Raw genomic sequence first — 20721 nt, 5'->3', positions numbered from 1 at the left:
AAACACATTGAACTGAACTAATAGAAATTTGACGTGAAAGTTCCTTTTTTTAAAAAGACAAAACTTCCTCAGTTGTTATTATTTCATATTTATTTCACAACTACTAACAAAGTCTGTGCATGGCATTTTTTGCTAGTTTCTCCCCTGACTCTTCAGGGTCCGTTTGACAGCACAAACAACCTTAATCTGTTCCTTCTTTCCAGGAAATTTTCCTTCATCTCCACCCAGAACTTTGGTTAAATTTGTTTCAAGCCTCTTCAGTGTATGATTACAGAGGCCAACTGCAGTAACCAAAATCTGCGATGATTAACAGAAAACGATTAAAAAAAACACAATGCTTTTCTGATCTCTGTTCAAGTACTAAACAGTGTATTTGATCTCTCAGCCAAAAGTGCATTCAAGCCTTTGAGTATTTATAGGCTGCACAAGTGTATACCATGCAAGTCTTGGGGTTGGGGAAGGAATAAGAGAGAAAACATCAAGTTTACCTGTCTTCGCATTATTTTACATGCTTCTTAAATGACAAACATTAACAAACTTGGGTAAACATCATAAAGATCAAGAAAATCACAGGCTCAATTAACAGCTTGTGCCAAGTTAGTTGTTCTCAGTAGTAGCTAAAACTTGCCTAATTATTTCTTGCCCTACTTTACTATCAGTGATGTGTGGGAGTTCCCAAACAGGAAGACTGAAGTGGCAACCTCATGAAATAAAGACACTCCAAAATGCAAGAAATAAATAAATACAAAGATTATTGGCTTACCCTCCAAATTGTGGCCCCAACTTGAAAGAAACCTGCTTTATGACACTGGGGACACAACTTTAAACTACATTATCTCTTCTTACAAAAGGTTATTCCACAGTTACCATCCACCTTCCTAGGATCCAATTTATAAGTACTGCTCAGTGATGCACAAAGCTTCATTCATTAGTGAATGGAGTTTTTACGTCCATGTTCATGCATATTTGCTGGTCTTTAACAAGTTGGCCGATTTCAGCTAAGGAGCGTATATGAACAGGCATCTCTGCTGAATCCTGGGACCTCAGCATTTCCAGAAAAAAAGGGGAGAATGATCTAATAATGAACTATACACATACAGGACATAAAAATACTTCAGCCTATCGTTTCCCCCCTACCCATACTGGCATAGTGGCATGCTTTGTTCCTTAACCTCTTGCCCTCTGTCAAATTTTCAGCCTGATAACATCTGAAGTTATTTTAAAATAGTTCAAGTATAATGTAATCAGAGCTGTATGTGCAACTAAACAATTTTTCAAATCAAGGTAAGGGCAGTCTGCTCCAACTTTTGGTGAGTCAGAAGGTGTGTTTGGGAACTGGAAGGACAAAAAAAGTACAAAAGAAATCAGATCACAAGAAACACATTTCTAATTTTAGCAAAGACCAAATTCAAAAGTATTCTCTAGATTTTATTTTCCCTAGTCCTCTCCCTACTTTCATCTACCATTCCCCTTCATTTGTTTTTGCAATTTTTAACTTTTCAGTCAACCTTAGACCCAGATGCAAAACTGCTGTCAATTGACTCCCCCATTTGCTCTGTCATTTCAATTTTGTAGCTGGATCTCCATTAGACACTGACACATTTATATATTTCCATAATTTTTAATTTTTCTTTCAGGAGTGTACTGTTGCCTCTTCTTTTAATTTGTCCATACTCCACACAGATGTAAAAGAGTGAGAAAAATACTATAGGAAGCAAAATGTTTAGGAAAGTTTACAAAGAGACTAAAATTAATTAATTGAAGATAACAGGGATTCCAACATTGTGTCAGACTGGTTCCCTCTACTCAAAATAAAGTTACTTTCTGAAATATTACTTGCCATTCCTGGTGTGGCCTTCATACAGAGTAACATAGGACTGAGGAACAAGAATAGGCCATTTGACCCTTTGAGGCTGCTCAACCATGTTATATGATCATGGATGATCTGGCCGTGATATAAGCTCCACTTTTTTTGTCTGTACCCATAAACCTCATCTTCTATGTTTTATCAAAAATGCATCTAACTCAATTTTAAATAAATTTAAAGATTAAGACCCTACTACTTCCTGAGGAAAGAATTCTACACGAGTGAAAAATAATTCTCACGTGTCTAAAAGGGAGACGAAACAACAGGAAACATCCTCTTGGTAGCCACCTATCTGATCCCTCAAGACCACCGCTCATTCTTCTAAACTTCAGTAGACATAATTTTGAACAGCATAGCATTCTTCATAAGGTAAGCTTTCCACCCCTAGAAGGGTCAAGTGAGCCTAATTATTAATAATAAATGAATATTACAATAAAATTAAACTAACTACATACAACACTAAAACATTATTAGACAGAATCTACTCAGCCACTTAAAGCAATGACATAGGAACAGAAATAGCCCATTTTGCTCATTCAACCTGCTCGACCATTCAAAACAATCACAGCTGATCTGACCATCTTCAACTCCCATTTTTCTGCCATTTCCCAATAAACCTCATTCTCTTACTGATTGAAAACCTATCTCAGCCTTAAATATACTTAATGACCCAGACTCAACAGCCCTCTGCAGAAAAGAATTCCACAAATTTCCATTCTCAGAAAGCAGTAAATTCCTCATCTCTGTCTTAAATGTGTGACCTCAGGTCCTAGACTATCTTTTTCCGCATCTACCCTGTCAAGTCCTCATCTAATGATCATTCATTTGAATGTCTTGGCAGCCAAGATTGCAATCATTCACTTTTATCTCCTTTACTTTTCTTTGCTGCCCCATGCTAAAAGTCATTGATGTTTGCACAGTGCCATTAACTGAAAACAAGTACCTGGGTACCTGTAGCTCACATGTAGGGAATGAATAGCGAGTGTTAGCACAGCTTGAGTACAAACAGGGATTAAAAGTAGCGTGATGTTATCATTGTAGTCATGACTTGGAGTTGCCAATGTTGAACTGGGGTGGACAAAGTGAAAAATCACACAACACTAGGTTATTGCCCAACAGGTTTATTTGGAAGCACTAGCTTTCGGAGCGCTGCTCCGTCATCAGGTGGTTGTGACCTGATGAAGGGGCAATGCTCTGAAAGCGAGTGCTTCCAAATAAACCTGTTGGACTATAACCTGGTGTTGTGTGATTTTTAACGCTATCATTATGGGTTTCATGATGTGGGGGATTCAGTCATGGTAACACCACTAAATGTCAATGGGCAGTGGTTTCTAATTTTACAGAGAAGATCAACCTATTATTAATTAAAAATGTGTCTAAGTGTTATGGAGACCTCAGGAAAGTGGGGTTGAGGCTGAGATGAGATCAGCCCTGATAGTATTGATAACAGAGCAAGTGAGAGAGTGAATGATCTATTCCTGCTCCTCGTTCTTATGTTTTTAAAGTATTCTAGCAAAGAAAAGCTTCAGGCTCAAAATAAATTGTTCCTCCAAATGGATTCAATGCACTTTAAAGCAAAGATGATCTCTCAATGAAGGGGAGGTACTGAATACTCATTTGAAGAATTGCATTGATTTAATTACCTGTCAGTGGATCACACCACGTGGAATGACCCCTATGATGGTTCAGCAAATCTACTGAAATTAGCAGCTGAACAACATAGATTAGAATAACACCAAGGTTTCAGTCTTTATCCATTCTGAATTTGCTGATCTGATCAGAGGGCAGATCTTTATTTGGAATTTCTAATGTATATTATTGCCAGCCCAAGCATGCAGAGATTTAAATACAAATGCAAAATCTGCTAACCAAGCATTATGTGGAAAACTTTTATACTGAAACTAGATTTTCCTGTTTAGGTTACAAGAACAAACAGTAATTTAAAAAAATAATCAGTGCTGGAGACTTGCAAATGATTTGTCATATAAACAACATTCACATAATCATTTAAACTGACATATGGACTGCATTGTTGCCAACACAAATCTGAATATACACTTCTAGCTCTTTTCCTCTCAAAAACAGTTTTGACAGTCTCACCTCATCTCACAGATGAAGAGAGAAAAAAAAATCTCCTCAGGGTGATAGAAGCATCTTGGTGACATTAGCAAGGGACAAACCAGGGCTCAATGACCTGTTGGTGCCAAGTTAGCTGCACTCAGAAGTTGGGTGGCAGAGTTGCTAAGACTGACCAATTTCCTTGACCTATTTCTTTATTGATTGTCAGTAGAATCCACCACAAGAAGCAATTGATATAGGTCTCCCTGGGATACACAGCGAGACAAATATCAACTGACCTGGAGGACCATCAACTCGGTGAATCATGACAGCATCGGTAAGAGGGACATCACACAGACATTGTGTAGACAAAGTCCCGCCTTCACATTGAGAATAACCTCCATCTTCTTGTGTGGCACTATCACTGTGCTAAATGGGACAGACTTCGAATAGATCTAGCAACTCAAGACTGAGCATCCATGAGCCACTGTGGACCATTAACAGCAGCACAATTGTACTCCAGCAAATTCAGTAACCTCATGGCCTGGCATATCCCCCACTCAATCATTACCATTCTGCCAGGGGATCAACCCTGGTTCAATAGAGTGTGCAAGAGGGCATGCTAGGAGCAGCACCAGGCACACGTGAAAATAAGCTGTCAATCTGGTAAAGCTATCAAACAGGAGAACTTGCATGCCAAAGCAGTGAGTGATAAACAGAGCTAAATGATCCCACAACCAAGGGATCAGATGTAAGCTCTGCAGTCCTGCTGCACCTAGTCGAGAATGGTGCTGGACAATTAAACAACTCACTGGAGGAGGAGGAGGCTCCATAAATATGCCCATTCTCAATGATGGAACAACCCAGCATATCAGTGCAAAAGATAAGGCTGAAGCTTTCACAGCAATCTTCAGCTAGAGGTGCCGAATGGATGATCCAACTCGGCCTCTTCCAGTGGTCCCCAGGCATTACAGATACCAATCTTCAGCCAATTTGATTCACTCCATCTGATACCAAGAAAAGGTTGGAGGAACTGAATACTGCAAAGACTATGGGCCCTGAAAACATCTGGCAATAGTATTGAAGATGTGCTCCAGAACTTGACGCTCCCAGAGCCAAGCTGTTCCTGTACAGTTACAACACTGGCATCTACCCAACAATGTGGAAAATTGTCCAGATATGTTATGTATATAAAAAGCAGAACTAATTCAACCTGGCCAATAACTGCCCCATCAGTCTACTCTCAATCATCAGTAAAGTGATGGAAGGTGTCATCAACAGTGCTATCAAGTAGCACCTACTCAGCAATAACCTGCTCAATCAGTTTGGGTTCCTCCAGGACCATTCAACACCTGACCTCATTACAGCTTTGGTTCAAAAACAGCTGAATTCCAGAGATTGTCTATTGTCTATTGTCAGATAAGGGGAGAGGGACAGCCCTTGACATCAAGGCTGTATTTGACCCAGTGTGGCGTCAAGAAATCCTAGCAAAACTGGAATCAAAGGATATCAGGGTGCAAACTCTCCACTGATTGGAGTCATACCTGGCACATTCAAAAATGGTCATGGTTCTTTGAGGTCAGTCATCTCAGCTCCAGGACATCTCTACAGGAATTCCGCAGGGTAGTGTCGTAGGCCCAATTATTTTTAGCTGCTTCATCAATGACCTTTCTTCCATCATAAAGTCAGAGGTGGGGATGTTTGCTGATGATTGCACAATGTTCAGCACCATTCACGACTTCTCAGATACTGAAGCAGTCCACGTTCAAATGCAACAAGGTCTAGACAACATCCAGGCTTGGGCTGAAAACTGGCAAGTAATATTTGCACCACACAAATGACTATCACCAATAAGAGACAACCTAATCACCACCTCTTGACATTCAATAGTGTTACCATCACTGAACCCCTCCACTATCAACATTCTGGGAGTGATCATTGGTCAGAAACTCAAGTGGTCTTGCCACATAAACACAGTAGTTACAAAAGCAGGTCAGAGGCGAGGAATACTGCGGCAAGTAACTCACTTCCTGATCCCCCAAATCCTGTCCACCATCTACAATGACAAGTCAGAAGTGTGATGAAATACTCTCCATTTGCCTGGATGGGTGCAGCTCCAATAGCACTCAAGAAGTTTGATGCATCCAGGACAAAGCAGCCCACTTCATTGGCACTGCATCCACAAGCATCCACTCCCTCCACCATCGACACACAGTAGCCGCAGTGCATACTGTCTACAAGATGCACTGCAGAAATTCAAAGATCATCACACAGCACCTTCTAATACTACGCCACTTCCATCCAGAAGGACATGGGCAGCAGATACATGGGAACATTGCCACTTTCACACTTCCCTCCAAGTCACTCACCATTCTGACTTGGAAATATATCACCGTTCCTTCAATGGGTCAAAGTCCTGGAATTCCCTCCCTAATAGCCTTGTGGATAAACCCACAGCAGGTGGACTGCAGCAGTTTAGAAAGGCAGCTCACTACCACCTTCTCAAGGGCAAACTAGGGACGGCAATAAATGTTGGCTAGCCAACGAAGCCCACATCCCACAAAAATGAATAAAAAACAAAGAAAGACGCTTTTTGGTTTACCTGAAACTTGTTGGTTTTTGACTGTAAACTTGACTGACTGTTGCAGAATGGCATATTCAATGTCCAGGACTATGTGCTCAGGAAAGCTACCGCCAAAGCGTACTGGGAGAAAACTGACAGTCTTGGGTCCTTCTACCAAATTATAACGTGGGTGCAATCAGTTGTCAGACCCTCCTGGGGCCTCAAAATGAACATAATGGTTCATAGAACATAGTGAACATAAAGGAGAAAATGTCTGTTTTATTTGCAACTGTAGAGAGGCTCTGAGAAATGTCAAAGTTCCAATCTTTTGTTTGACTTTTTTTAAACACTGCAGACCTGTACGAATGTGATTTAGAACGTATAAAGATTTTTAATAAAAAAAGTATTTCTGAAATAAAAAAAGTTGATGTGCGTCTTGTGCCGTGAGTCGGAATCTTATTACAACTCTGTCGTAATGATAAGTGTCAAAAGTCTGGGGCGCCCCAGTTTAAGAATAAGATTTTCTGGACATTGGCTTGAGCAAATTGGCAAATTTACAATTGCATGAGGTCCACACAATGGTAATTTGTGGCAAATCAGCCCGCTGATAAATCTGGAAACAGCTTCTGTTTGGGAAATTGGCCAGCGTTTGCATTCCTGATCACCACACAATGACCACAGTTATGAAGAATGCAGTTGGGAACAGGATTAGACACGTCCTTTGTCCCTACGGTAATCTGATATTTGACTAACACACAACTTCAAAGCTCACATCAATTAGCTACAATTCCCTAACTCCATCTTCAGCACGAAATAAATAACAGAAACAAAATCAGAAATTGCTGAAAAACTCAGCAGGTCTGGCAGCATCTGTGGAGAGAAAGCAGAGTTAACATTTCGGGTCCAGTCACCCTTCTTCTGAATTGATTGTAGCTAGGAAAATGTTGGTTTATATGTTAGAAAGGTGGTCGGGGGGGTGAAATTGTAAATGATAGGTGGAGATGGAGACCAGAGAGAGAGAAAAGCAGGCAGACAGAGAAGTGGATAAAAGTCAGCCTGGAATAACTAATCGGGACTATTAGTGGCTGACAATGGGTTGGTTGTGTGTGGTACCAGTCCATGTGGTAACAAGGCCTGGTGTGAGAGATAGGGTAAGGACATGGGAGAGATGCTCAAGCCCTATAACTGTTGAACTTGATAGAGACCAGAAGTTGTTGGGTTCCCAAGCGGAAAATTAGATGCAGTTCTTTAAACTTCGCTGGAGCACTGTAGTAAGCCTAAGAAAGATGTTGGCCAGGGAACATGGTGGTGTGTTGAAGTGGCAGGCAACTGGAAGCTCAGGATCATTTTTGCAGGCAGAATGTAGGTATTCTGCAAAGTGGTTACCCAGTCTGCACTTTGTGCAAGTACTTGCACTTCACTCAACCTAGTCTACTATAGTCGCTGCTCACAATGCAGTCTCCTCTACACTGAGCAGACAAAGTGCAGACTGGGCGACCACTCCCTCCACTCTTCTCTAACCATATATACCAACCTTTTCCTAGCTACAGGAGAAAGTGAGGTCTGCAGATGCTGGAGATCAGAGCTGAAAATGTGTTGCTGGAAAAGCGCAGCAGGTCAGGCAGCATCCAGGGAACAGGAGAATCGACGTTTCGGGCATAAGCCCTTCTTCAGGAAGGGCTTATGCCCGAAACGTCGATTCTCCTGTTCCCTGGATGCTGCCTGACCTGCTGCGCTTTTCCAGCAACACATTTTCAGCTTTTCCTAGCTACAATCAGTTCTGAATAAGGATCACTGGACCAGAAATGTTAACTCTGCCTCCTCTCCACAGATGCTGCAAGACCTGCTGAGCTTTTTCAGCAATTCCTGATTTTGTTTCTAATTTCCAGCATCCACAATTCTTTGGTTTTATGAAAAGCAGAAAGTTGGCCAGGGACAATTTTAATATGCCAACATCAACTGGCAGAGGCAGATATTGGCAACCAGCATCTGAAAAGTGGAAGACATTTTAGTTAATCCTGATGAAAGGTAGTTTAAAAAAAAAGGAGCCTTACAATTGGCTATAATTAGCCCAATAATTCAACTTGGGTGCTGCAGTGTCATAACTATATTACTGAGCTGAGAAATTGAGTTGAAATGGCAGTTTGAGTATTTGAATTCAGTTTTTTTTAAAATCTGGAAATGTGAAGCTGGTAGCAGCAAAAATAATCAGAAAGCTGTAGGTAGGCTGTTAAAAATCCAATTGAATCAGTGATATTTGTTCGGAAAGGAATCCCATTTCCTGTATCCTGTCTGGCCCATACGTGCTCCACACCCACTGAAATACACTATCTAGTCATAGAATCATAGATTTACAGATTCATAAATAGCGTTATAGCATCAGACAGCACAGAAAAAGTTTCATTAAACTTTGACTAAGTAGCCAATTGGACTGCAACCTTCTTTCAAGACTTGAAGGTGCAGGTGGTGGTCTTGCGTGGACAAAGTTAAAAAATCACACACCACCAGGTTACAGTCCAACAGGTTTATTTGGAAGCACTAGCTTTTGGAGGACCGCTCCTTCATCAGGTGGTACCACCCCAACCACCTGATGAAGGAGCAGTGCTCCAAAAGCTAGTGCTTCCAAATAAACCTGTTGGATTATAACCTGGTGTTGTGTGATTTTTAACTTCTTTCAAGGAGGCAGCCCCCAACATATGAGAGCAACAAAGCAAAGTACGGTGGATGTTAGAAATCTGAAATAGAAACAAAGTGCTAGAGAAACTCAGTAGATTTAATGGCAATTGAGGAGAGAGAGAGAAGCAGAGTTAACATTGATGTGCAGTTCCAAAGAAAGTCATGCTGGACTCAAAACGTTGACTCTGTTTCTCTCCCCAAAGATGCTGCTGAGATTCACCTTTGATCCTATTTTCTGTTATCTACAGAAAGACAATAAATCCCAGCAACACTTCAAAACAAAGGTTTACAGATGATCCAAAACCAGCCAGTGAAGCACTGATCACAGAAGCTAGTAGCTCTTGTGGTGCAGTGGTTGTGTCCCTATATCTGAGCCAGGAGGCTCGCATCCAAGTCCAAACCGTTCGAGAGGTGTGTCATGACACCTCTGAACTTGTTGGTAAAATATATCAACCAACTGATGACAGAAGCAAGGTGAAAGTAAGGACTGCAGATACTGGAGATTAGAGTCAAGATGTCAGGCAGCATACGAGGAGCAGGATAGACGACATTTTAGGAAAAAGCCCTTCATCAGGACAGAAGAAGCTATTCCACAAAAGCAAAAAAAAGTTTAAAAATGCCAATACATGTTGCAAGAAAGGCAATGATGTTGGAAATAATACCATATAGAATTGATTCACGCCTTCAGGGAAGAATTCTGAGGTAGAAGATTACAGGATCAAGGCCCAGTCTAGAGGTCGTGAGTACGACATTTAACATAACAAATTAAATGCAGTACTGAGGGAATGTTACACTTTTGGTGGTGTCAGATATAAGGTGAAACAGAACTAACCACTACTGCTCCGGATTACTAATAGACTCCATGGTTTTCGAAGACGTGGTGGGGATTTCTCCCAGACCTCATCCAAAACATGAAAAATAAATCAGTTCCTTATCAATTTTACTGTTTGTGAGACCAGGCTGTGCATAATGCTGGTTGCCACATGCCCTACGTTACAACAGTGATTACATTTCAAAAGGCATTGGCTACAAGGAGCTTTGGGGCAGTCGGAGATCATGGAAAATGCTGCACAGATGTGATTTCTTTTCTTTTGTCATATGTTGCAATACCTGCTGTTATCTTGGAGGGACACCTGTCCAAAGTGAGCTCTATCCGTCCTTCATTTGTCAAGATCTTAGAAGTGCAATCAAGCATGAGTCACATAGTGTAAACACAGACAAGCAGGGCACCACGGGCGAGTCATTCAATTGCAACATTAAGACTTGCAAGCGAGCCCAGGAGCTTAATTACTCAGCTCAGAAGGGAGGCTCTTATAAGCGTGCATTCTTTAACTAAAATCATCTCTTGGGAAGAGATAGCTGCTCTGTTCCCAGCAAGTCCCTAACTTCTTCTGAGATAGTTTTCCCAGCAGAGGTGCCCTGTAACCAAATCTTCTGTCAACAATTTATGATTTGGAGACTGACCCCTCTTTTATGAGATTTATAATTACATGGAGCTGTCTTTCCTGGAAGAAAATAGTTCCGTCTTTGAAAATGTTTTAAATCAAAGCTAAAAGAATTTTATGTAGATTGAAAGATCCTCTTATAAAAGTCCTTCAATTGCCTTTACTGTTGTAAGCATACAATTCTGTTAACAGCCACAGTAAAAATGGCTTGCCCTTTTCCTCACATATTTCCCATCCAGAGGTCCAATCAGCCCATAATGCATACATTCAAAACTGATCATTACTGCACTCCTCTCAGATTCAAACTGACCATTTCATAGTTAGGATGGCACCAATATTCTTATAAGGCAGAAAAGAATCAAAAAGAAAAAAAAATGCCTAAGTGGGTAGTAAGGGACAGAATACATACCAGAGGCTCGTAAGCAGCCAATGAGTAGGAAGGGGCAGAGTTCACACTGGGGCCAAGTGAGTAGCCAATGTTCTCTACAACATCTTTTTATTTCTCAGTATAACTCAGGAGCTTTTGGAAGGTAATATTTGGTGTGCTGTTACTAGTTTGGAATCACTCTGCATCAGTGAAAGCTTTTGTTCTGGGCGGTCCCCGCTGTTTAAACTCTATTTATGGCATTTACTATTCAAACTAACTTGTAGCAACGAATCTGATTTTTCCAAAAGGTAGATCATAAAAATACTAAGTTGATAAGCCTCAACAGTTGCTTTAATTTCCAATACGTTTTAAAAATTTCCTGGAAACATTTGCAGTTGACAAATGGATTTTGACTCTGTGTAAATATATCACTTGGCTGCTCTGCTAGGTTTTAAAACATTGAAACCTAAACCGTGAGGTATTCAAACACAGAGAAGAATTGTTTTGACAGGGAAACCACCAGTCAAGGATGATGGGTCTTCCTTTCCTTACTGACAACAATAACTACTGAATGCAGTTCGGTTGGCCAGTTGTTTAAATCGGGCGAATTAGAATTCCAAATGAAATGTGTATTTACAAGAAATCATTCTGTTTAATCCCCAAGCTCTGCAAAACACAGATGGGATTCATGATTCACCTCCACGTAATTTTTCAACTCAGTTCTTTGCATGATGTTAATACGAAAATGCAAGGAATGTTGGCCTTGCCAACGATAACCAGATTCCATGAATGGTTAAAAATTCACAAGCTTCACACTATTAGACAGTACCACCATCTAAAGTAGAATTAAGATTAAGCTTTTCCATTTTATCAAGACATGAATCTCGATATCCCAAGGAGAAGAAGTCAATTGTAGGAAATTAAGTAGCCAATTGTTATAGTTCATTTATAACCATAACCTGCAGCATGGTGGTTCAGTGGTTAGCACTGCTGCCTCACAGCACCAGGGACCTGGGTTCAATTCTCACCTCAGGTGACTGTGTGGAGTTTGCACATTCTCTCCAGGTTTGCTCTGGTTTCCTTCCACAATCTAAAGATGAGCCGGTTAGGGTGGATTGAAAATGCTATAGGTGCATTGGTCAGAGGGATGGGGCTGGGTGGGTTACTCTTCAAAGGACTTGTTGGGCCAAATGGCCTGTTTCCACACTGTAGGGAATCTAATTTAATGGACTGCAGTGGTTCAAGAAGGCAGCTCACCAGCACCTTCCCAAGGGCAGCCAGGGATGGCTGTAAATGACGAGTGAACAAAATGGACGCACTGCAACTTGAAGTTAGGTTGTGGTTTAGATAAATGATGGTTGCAGTCAAACTCAGTGTTACTAATGCTGAAATGTAAATCCAGAGCCAGCACCCAACCTCAACTGGATGATGGAAAGAGATGGTGAAAGACCCAGCATACTCTAGAACAGGTAACTCCTGCATCAAACTAGATTTAAACAAAGTGTTCAGCGAGTCTTTAGTTATTTCATCTTGACGATCATACAAGTGTTGAATAGGCTAGCAGAAAGTGAGCACTGCAGATGCTGGAGATCAGAGCTGAAAATGTGTTGCTGGAAAAGCGCAGCAGGTCAGGCAGCATCCAAGGAGCAGGAGAATCGACGTTTCGGGCATGAGCACTTCTTCAGGAATGAGAAAAGTGTGCCAAGCAGGCTAAGATAAAAGGTATGGAGGAAGGACTTGGGGGAGGGGTGTTGGAAATGCGATAGGTGGAAGGAGGTTAAGGTGAGAGTGATAAGGTGAGGGTGATAGGCCGGAGTGGGGGTGGGGGGCGGAGAGGTCAGGAAGAAGATTGCAGGTTAGGAAGGTGGTGCTGAGTTCGAGGGTTGGGACTGAGACAAGGTGGGGGGAGGGGAAATGAGGAAACTGGAGAAATCTGAGTTCATCCCTTGCGGTAAGCTAGCATCAAGAAAAAGCTAATTTTTAAATTTGAGACTTTATTCTGTAGATTTGTGAGCCTATTGTGTGTGTCAGCAGTTTAGCATGTACCATTTCCACCTAAGATTCATATTTCCCATTGGATCATTTAATAACAATTAGGAGCAGCATGAGCAGATTGTACCATTCTACTTGTGCTCAAACTGAAGAGTTAGAGACCAGCTGTACTGACCAAGAATGGGAACTGTAAATGGAACAGTTTCCAGCACCACTCTAATCCAGAATAATAGTATAGTGCACAGCTAAGAGGTAAGTGGTTACAAACATTCCACCTTTAAAAACAATTCTTTCAAAACTTATGGAATAGGCAGGAATGTGGTGCTGAAGTCACAAATCAGATCAGTCACAATCTTAGTGAATGGCAAAGGCATCAAACGGCCTACTGCTGATCCTTACATACCCTTGTATGTATAAATGGGATTAAAAAGCACAAAGATTCAAAGCACAACCCTAGAATCTGCTTCCTGCAATTACAGAAACAATTTGCTAGGGGAAGTTAGCCCAAATAAAAAGCTAAATGCCGATTCATCACCTTGCTTCCTGACTCACTATAAAACCTCTTGACTAATTGCCGCCAACCTCTGACCAAAACAGCCTGAGCATCAGTTAATATTGTCAGCTTCATCTGGGCAGAACTGAAGCACAGGCAAAAGGCAACCAGACAAGTAGGGCTCTAATTGGACTCGGTAATGCTACAGTCAATTAATTTTCCATACCATTAAAGCCTAGCTTTAAATAACAAACTTTAGAAAAAAAGAAGCTACATATCTTTCAAATTATGAACGTTTATTGAAATTACTCTGACAGTGTACTAGAGTTGTCTGATTGTGATCCAGTCCAAGTGAGTCAAATGCAAGTCAATTGCGACATTTGTATATGTTGCAATCTCCATAGTTTCAAACCAACCTTGACATGCTCCAAGTTCCATTGGTGACCAACCACTGGTACAGCTATTCAACAGTGAATCATAGTAGCATTGTACTCCTACCACTTAGATGGATAAAGGCAGATCAAAATGGGAATCCAATTTAAAACAGCCCGTACATGTGTAACACAGATTTTCTTGTTCCTGGCAACCTCCATGTGGAGGGTAAAGCTTGCACTATTGATCTGTTGAGCTCAGTGCTTGCATTTTGAATCTGAGATCAGCTGTGATCATACTGAATGGCAGAGCTGGAGGTATGGTTTGATCTTGTTCCTAATTCTTGTGCATCAACTGAATGACAGGAAACATGGCTTGTACACCTCTGACACTGACAAGTTACACAACTCAGGAAAAGATACACATACGCTCCCTTCACAAAAGGGGCTGGTATCACTGAAACAATAGAGAGACAGCCTCCCTCCAGTTACTAAACTGGAGACTGGGACTCAGCTAACAGTGACAACTGCTGGGCACAGCTTGTTAGCATTCAATAGTTCAAGTTATTTTTTACTCAAGTGTCCATTTGAAAGGAAAGATCCGCAAGGAGCCCAGGAAAGACTTCTAACATTCATCACTGTCCGCTTTAGGCAGACTGATCTAGGAGGCGGTTTTATGGACAAAACAGTTCAAACCAAATGCTTAATATCAAGGGCTAGTTAATGCTGGTGGCTCATCAACCGATAAAATTAAAGTGAGCGGGCATGGGCAGAGAGCAACTGAACTGTCCGGGTTCCACCGTGGCAATACCAACTGAGAGAGAGAGAGAAAAAAAAACACGCTGAAAGCTACAGCCAGTGAATTTTTGTTTTCGGCGTCACTCCCACTTCATTGTAACGCAAACGGAAAAAAATGCGCAATGTTGCTCAGACAATATATCTCACACGCACAACAAGCCTCACTGGCAGAGATTTAAACGTGTTCGATCTGGATTTCGGACTAACATGAGGATACCTCACTGGACTGCTCCAGGTTATTTGAGTCACTGCACAGTTGCTATGTGAACCGCAGCGAATCATTGTAAGAAGATTAGCGAAACTTTACGCCTGATGGATTCTTGCTTTCTTTAAAAAAAACACTGGTTTCTTGGAAAGGAATTCAACAAAGATGCATTTTTTTTTCAAAAAATAAAGTTTCTTAAACAAAGTTTGTTACCATTCTTACTATTCCACCCCCCCCCCCCCTCCCCCATCCAAGTAAACCCTCAGGAGGATGAGGGGGACAATTTCCCAGTGACCTACCCGTGGATGCAGTGCTGTTGCTGGTGTCGCCTTCCACTGTAATGTAGCAGATAAGCGAAAGGAGGCAAGTCAATGTGACTCTGCGTATCATCGCCATCCTGGCTGCTGGTTACAAATTCGGCCTGAGAGAGCAGGGTGAGGGGGTTGCTGATGGTGGGCAGAGAATCAAATAAAGGTCGCGGGCTCCTTATCCAAAAGACAGTGCTGCTGCTTCAGGCGGTCTCTCCCTTGACGACCCCCACGGAAAAGCTGAACGGGCCTGGTTCCCAGACAGTCAGTCAATCAGTCCGTCATCCGCACTCCCTGTGTGGACTGTACCGTACAGGTGTTAAGCAAAACTCCCGGCTCTGGTCACTTTCAGCAGATGTAGCGGTTTCACGGCGCCTCCAGACTCCACCCTCTCGCCGGCCTTAAAGGCGTATCGTCTGCAAAGACTCAGCTCCTGCCCCTAGGGCGAGATGACTCAAGTTGACAAGAATACATGACAATACACAGCCAGTGGTTCCGTATATGTGTGTGTCTGAGTCAGACTCCTAGCGCTAACCTTACTGGAATGCACAGAGGGGGGTAATTACATCCAGCATCTCAGACATGCGGGGTGTACACCCACAGGACTTGAGGTATAATGGAACTGCCATCAGCATTTCCGAACATTTCAGCCCAGGAGCGAGAAACTCGGCACTAAATCCCTTCCATTGACGTCCGCCGCCGTGCTCCACAACGCGTGGATGGTGTTATAAAGGACAGAAAGTGCTGTAAAAGCACAGCAGATGCGCTGGCATCTGTGGAGGGAGAACCAGGGTTAACAATTGCGCCTCAAGTACCAACAACTTGCTCAAAGACCTGCCTTTGGTCTGCCTGAAACTTGTTGATCTTCCAGTTGTCCAAAACCGAGTGGCACATTCCAAGGTCCAGGACCAGTGCTAAAGGATACCCTAAACCCTGGGCAACCCCGAAGGTACACTGGGAAAAGGGCACTGTTTGACGCCTTTCTGCCATTATGTGCCAAGGGGCTGTGAAGTAATAGGAACAAATTTCTGCAAATGCTGGAATCTGTACTGAAACCAGCAAAATGCTGGAAATCACAATAGAATCTGTGGAATCAGAGCAAGCTAATATTTCGAGTTTAGATGACTCTTCATCAGAGCTGTTAAGTAATTGAACCCCTTGTATTGGAATGTATGTAATTTCTGCTCATATTTGGTAAATGTTCCAATTTTGCATTTGGATGGAGGAACAAAGTGGGTGGCATGGTGGCTCAGTGGTTAGCATTGCTGCCTCACAGTGCCAGAGACCCATGTTCGATTTGGGCGACTGTCTGTGTGGAGTTTGCACATTCTGCCTGTGTTGTGTGGGGTTCCTCCCACAATCCAAAGGTGTTGTGGGTTAGGTGAATTGGCTATGCTAAATTGCCCATTGTGTCCAGGGATGTGTAGGTAATGTGCATTAGTGAGGGGTAAATGTAGAGCAATAGGAATGGGGGGGGAGTGGGTTAATCCTCGGAGGGTCAGTGTGGACTTGTTGTGCCGAAGGGCCTGTTTCCACATTGTAGAGATTCTTACCTAAACGTGCAATGCTCAAATGAAAAATGTAATTTTAATATTGCATTTCCTGTAATGTCTGGCTTGAACCATTATCTATGTTTTATGAATAAAGCATTTTCTTTGCAAATTGAATGGAACAGAGTTAATGTTTCAAGATCCTTATGACTTTTCTTCATTTGAAGATGTTGCCAGACCTGCTGAGTCTCTCCTGCACCCTGTTTTTATTTCAGGTCTCCAGCATTTTTTGTACTTTGCTTTTGCATAGAGCGTATACCTGGGTCAAGCTATTTTATTAAGTAACCTCTAGCTGTTTCGGGCTCTTTGTCCTGCATTGTGAATTTAGGTAGTGTGTGTTGCTTCAAACATGTAAGTTTCAGCAAGTTTCAGTTTACACTTGGCAAGACTGATTTAGAAATAACTGGTCCCAGCTTGGAGTTGGTGAAGATGGAAAATTCTTGCTTTTAGATCATGATCTAGTTCCTGCTAGAATGAGCATGCGAATGAACATTATGTTATAAGAAAGAAGGACTTCCAAACGCTGAAAATTATAATCCTACAGGCACCAGGTCAAGAATGCTACTCACTGGGCTGTGGATGAGATTGAATAAGAAATTAGCTAATCTGTGATGTGTACATGATTTTTAAAAAAGCTGAGTCATAGTCGGTCTTGAATCAAATACTGGAGGGTGCTTGACCCTTGGGAGACCGTATCACATTCTGTGTCAGCTTCCTTTGGACTGAGGGAAGAAGCTGTGAGGGGAATACGTATTTGGTCCCCACTTACATTTATTCACGACTGGTTTATGTTGAAAATTTTTGAAATGCACACAATATGGAATATTATTTCCTATTCAGAAGACAAAGAATGTTTTCAGAATTACCTGAAGCACCTTACTCTCTATGAAGTGAAGCGAATGACATCTACATACTTGCACACGGAATAGTCAAGTTTATTAAAGCGATCCTCCAAATAGTGAATTTTCCTGATAATCAAGGAGTTTCACAATAAGGGAGAATTAATAACATTTCAGCAAATTAATAACCAACATGATCATTATTCTTCGTACAGGTACTTTTCTACTTGCTATTAGTCTGAGCATGTTTTTTACACAATTTTCCTTCAAGGCTTAACCTACCAATATCTGTACACTGTATGATTATTTAATGATAAAATATCATCTGCTTCATACTGTCAGCAATTAATCATTTATTGGTTTATTTAATAATTTCCATTAAACATGCTTAAAAGTTGTAATAGCACCCCAACAGATTTAATCAAAACTAGGCATACCTCTAAGGAAATCCCTTGGGTTATGCTGAGTCTATTTCAAAGCAAATTGAACAGTACCATGTCATTTGTACTCCATGCTCCTGTGCAAAGTTTTGCACATTGTGCTGTGCTCATGTGGGTGTACATGAATGTGTGAGTGCGGCTGGGAATGTGAGCACATGAATGCCAGAGAACAGCCTGTATCTATCTATTTGTAAGGATGGATGGAACAAGACTGGAAATGTGTTGCTGGAAAAGCGCAGCAGGTCAGGCAGCATCCAGGGAACAGGAGAATCGACGTTTCGGGCATAAGCCCTTCTTCAGGAATGGGGAAAGTTTGTCCAGCAGGCTAAGATAAAAGGTAGGGAGGAGGGACTTGGGGGAGGGGCGTCGGAAATGTGATAGGTGGAAAGAGGCTAATGGATGGAACAAGAGGCTAAGTGAACTTGTTGAGGAATTTCAGGATCAAAACATTTAAGAGATGACAGAATGGTCTCCTTTTAGTTTGAATTAAATTATGTCATCTTTGTTTAATGCTGGCACACTTACCTCTGAATCAAAATGTTGTTGGTTCAGGACCTGAAATAGATTGAGACTCCAGTTCAGTGCTGAAGGAATGCTGCACTATTGTGAATAGTTTCAAATGAGGGGAATGCTCCAAAACACATCTTTGTGGCCTGCGAGGATTTGGATCTCAACCTCGACTTGTACTTCAAATCGGATGTACATGTGCCAACCTTATGAAAGGTTTCAAGCAGAATCTCCAAACGTTATGTTGCTGGCCCTTCTTACTCCACCCCCACACAACCCCATGTGAAATTCTGCCTTAAGGTCAATGCTCAACATAACTATGTTCGTGCTCTTTTTGCGACCCTTACAACAGACATCTACAGAACATCCTACAGGAATGCAGCCTGGATTTCCAAAACTCTTCACTATAAGAATTACAATCACACAACAAATTTTTGAGAGGATTCAGTTGTGCATGCTCACTTGAATGAAAATGATGCCAAGATCAGGTTAGGCTGCAGTGTTAGCCAGCCAGGCTTAGCTGAAGCCTTCCCATGAGCAGGAAAAGATAAGCACCTCTAAATTCTAGAGGTTTACTTCATTTTCTTTCCCAGCTAGCAAAAAAAGGTGGAAGTGAAAAAGGTTTCACTCTAACTTTACTCAGGGAAATCTTCACCATGAATTATTATGTACAGAAATCACTGGAAAGGAAGTTACTCATTCTTTCCAGTGGTCACCATACAGTTTGTTAATGGTTTTGGTTAAATTAGTTATCACAGGGACTATCAGCTCATATTCTAAATAATAGCGTAAGATTATATTACTAAGCAACTTTGTTAATGAATTGTAAATTTATAATAGCTTTACTTATTATTAATGACCTCATGTAAAATTGACAGTCTTTTATTACTAGTATGGGTTCTTTGAAAATACTTTGAATTATGGCTTTCTCCATTTCTCTGCTGAGGACTCTGACTCTTGCTGAGACAGGGTTCCATGGGGTAATTTTAATTTTCATGATATTGGATAGGAATTTCAATTAACATACCTTGACACTGTCCCTATTAGAGAAGAAATTTGCATGAGATATTTAACAATTGAGTATCATCCACACCATCCTATTGGAAGAAGTTAAAATGTAGCCCAGATGGCTTCTAACTTCTATCTAGTATTTTGTCCAAGTGGCTACTCTTTACCTACAAATCAATATTGCATGTTCACAAACTAGACATCGGGATGCAACCTCATAGCAAATAATTTCTTTTCATTGTCATACACAGAATGTAGACAATGCTGGCAAGGTCACCATTTATTGCATATCCTGAATGAACTTTGAGAAGGTGGTAGTGAGACATCCTTTTGAACCATAACAGTGCATGTGATATAGGTACATCCAGAGGGCTATAGACTGCTTATCATGCCAGATACTCAGTGAGTTTGATGTGCAATGATTAAGTACAGAATGTCAGATTGATTTTTCTCTTTCCTATGTAGATCTCCAAAAAAAATTCTTGACTCCATTTTCAATTTACGATTTCCAATTTAATAAAAAGCTTTACATATTTTACAATAGCATAAAAACCAAAACGTAGAACAGAGAAGACGATACATCGTTTGTGTGCTGTAAACGGATTTCCACATTTCAGCACAAAGCTGGTTTATGAATTTGAATTGCTTTATTCAAATAACATTCCACATATTCAAACGATTGTCAATTTTTTGATCTTACATCAGTAAGACAGCATGTCAGCACCTGCTGTTTGTGAGCCCCACTCCATTGTGGTGTTGTGAAACAGAAAAAGATAAGTGAACTTGTGGAAAGATTTCTCAAATAGTTTGAAGGTCATTTCATAGAGTCATAGAGATGTACAGCATTGAAACAGACCCTTCGGTCCAGCCTGTACATGCCGACCAGATTTCATTTTTTAAAATTAAAAAGCCACTGATCCTTGAGTAATAATCACTTGCATTGTATTGATAGAAAATATAAACATTACAACTCACATTCATTGGGTAGAGTTCTCATAAGGGACAAAGTAAGAAAGAAGAGTAGAGTGGGAAAGTATGACACAGAACAAGGAGGAGAGTTGAGAAGAATAGGAAGATAGAAGAGAGGAGAGGAGTTATAGATGAATCCTCACAAACCAAAGGTGGAATTTTCCCAGCCCCCGATTGACATGGACTATAGTGAGGAATTTGGGAAAATTGGGAGAGATGTAGAGATCAAAATGCCTCGTTTTCCAACCAACTGTTGGATATTGAG

General features: G+C 41.2%; 1 protein-coding gene across 1 annotated transcript in view; it reads right to left on the bottom strand.

The window, feature by feature from the left end:
* muc13b (mucin 13b, cell surface associated) overlaps positions 1 to 16520 on the bottom strand; it is a 93996-nt gene extending 77476 nt beyond the window's left edge. Inside the window, exon 1 of the mRNA XM_043675055.2 lies at positions 15135 to 16520. Coding sequence (XP_043530990.2) covers positions 15135 to 15231 — 97 coding nt within the window. The 5' untranslated portion in view covers positions 15232 to 16520. The remainder of the gene's footprint in view (positions 1 to 15134) is intronic.
* Between the last annotated feature and the right edge of the window lie 4201 nt (positions 16521 to 20721).

The sequence above is a fragment of the Chiloscyllium plagiosum genome, unplaced genomic scaffold (genome assembly GCF_037043375.1).
Source record: "Chiloscyllium plagiosum isolate Xiang-an unplaced genomic scaffold, Cpla_swu_hap1 HiC_scaffold_32, whole genome shotgun sequence".
Taxonomy (NCBI): domain Eukaryota; kingdom Metazoa; phylum Chordata; class Chondrichthyes; order Orectolobiformes; family Hemiscylliidae; genus Chiloscyllium; species Chiloscyllium plagiosum.
Note: the sequence above shows the minus strand (reverse complement) of the source record. Positions and strands in the feature narration are given on the sequence as shown.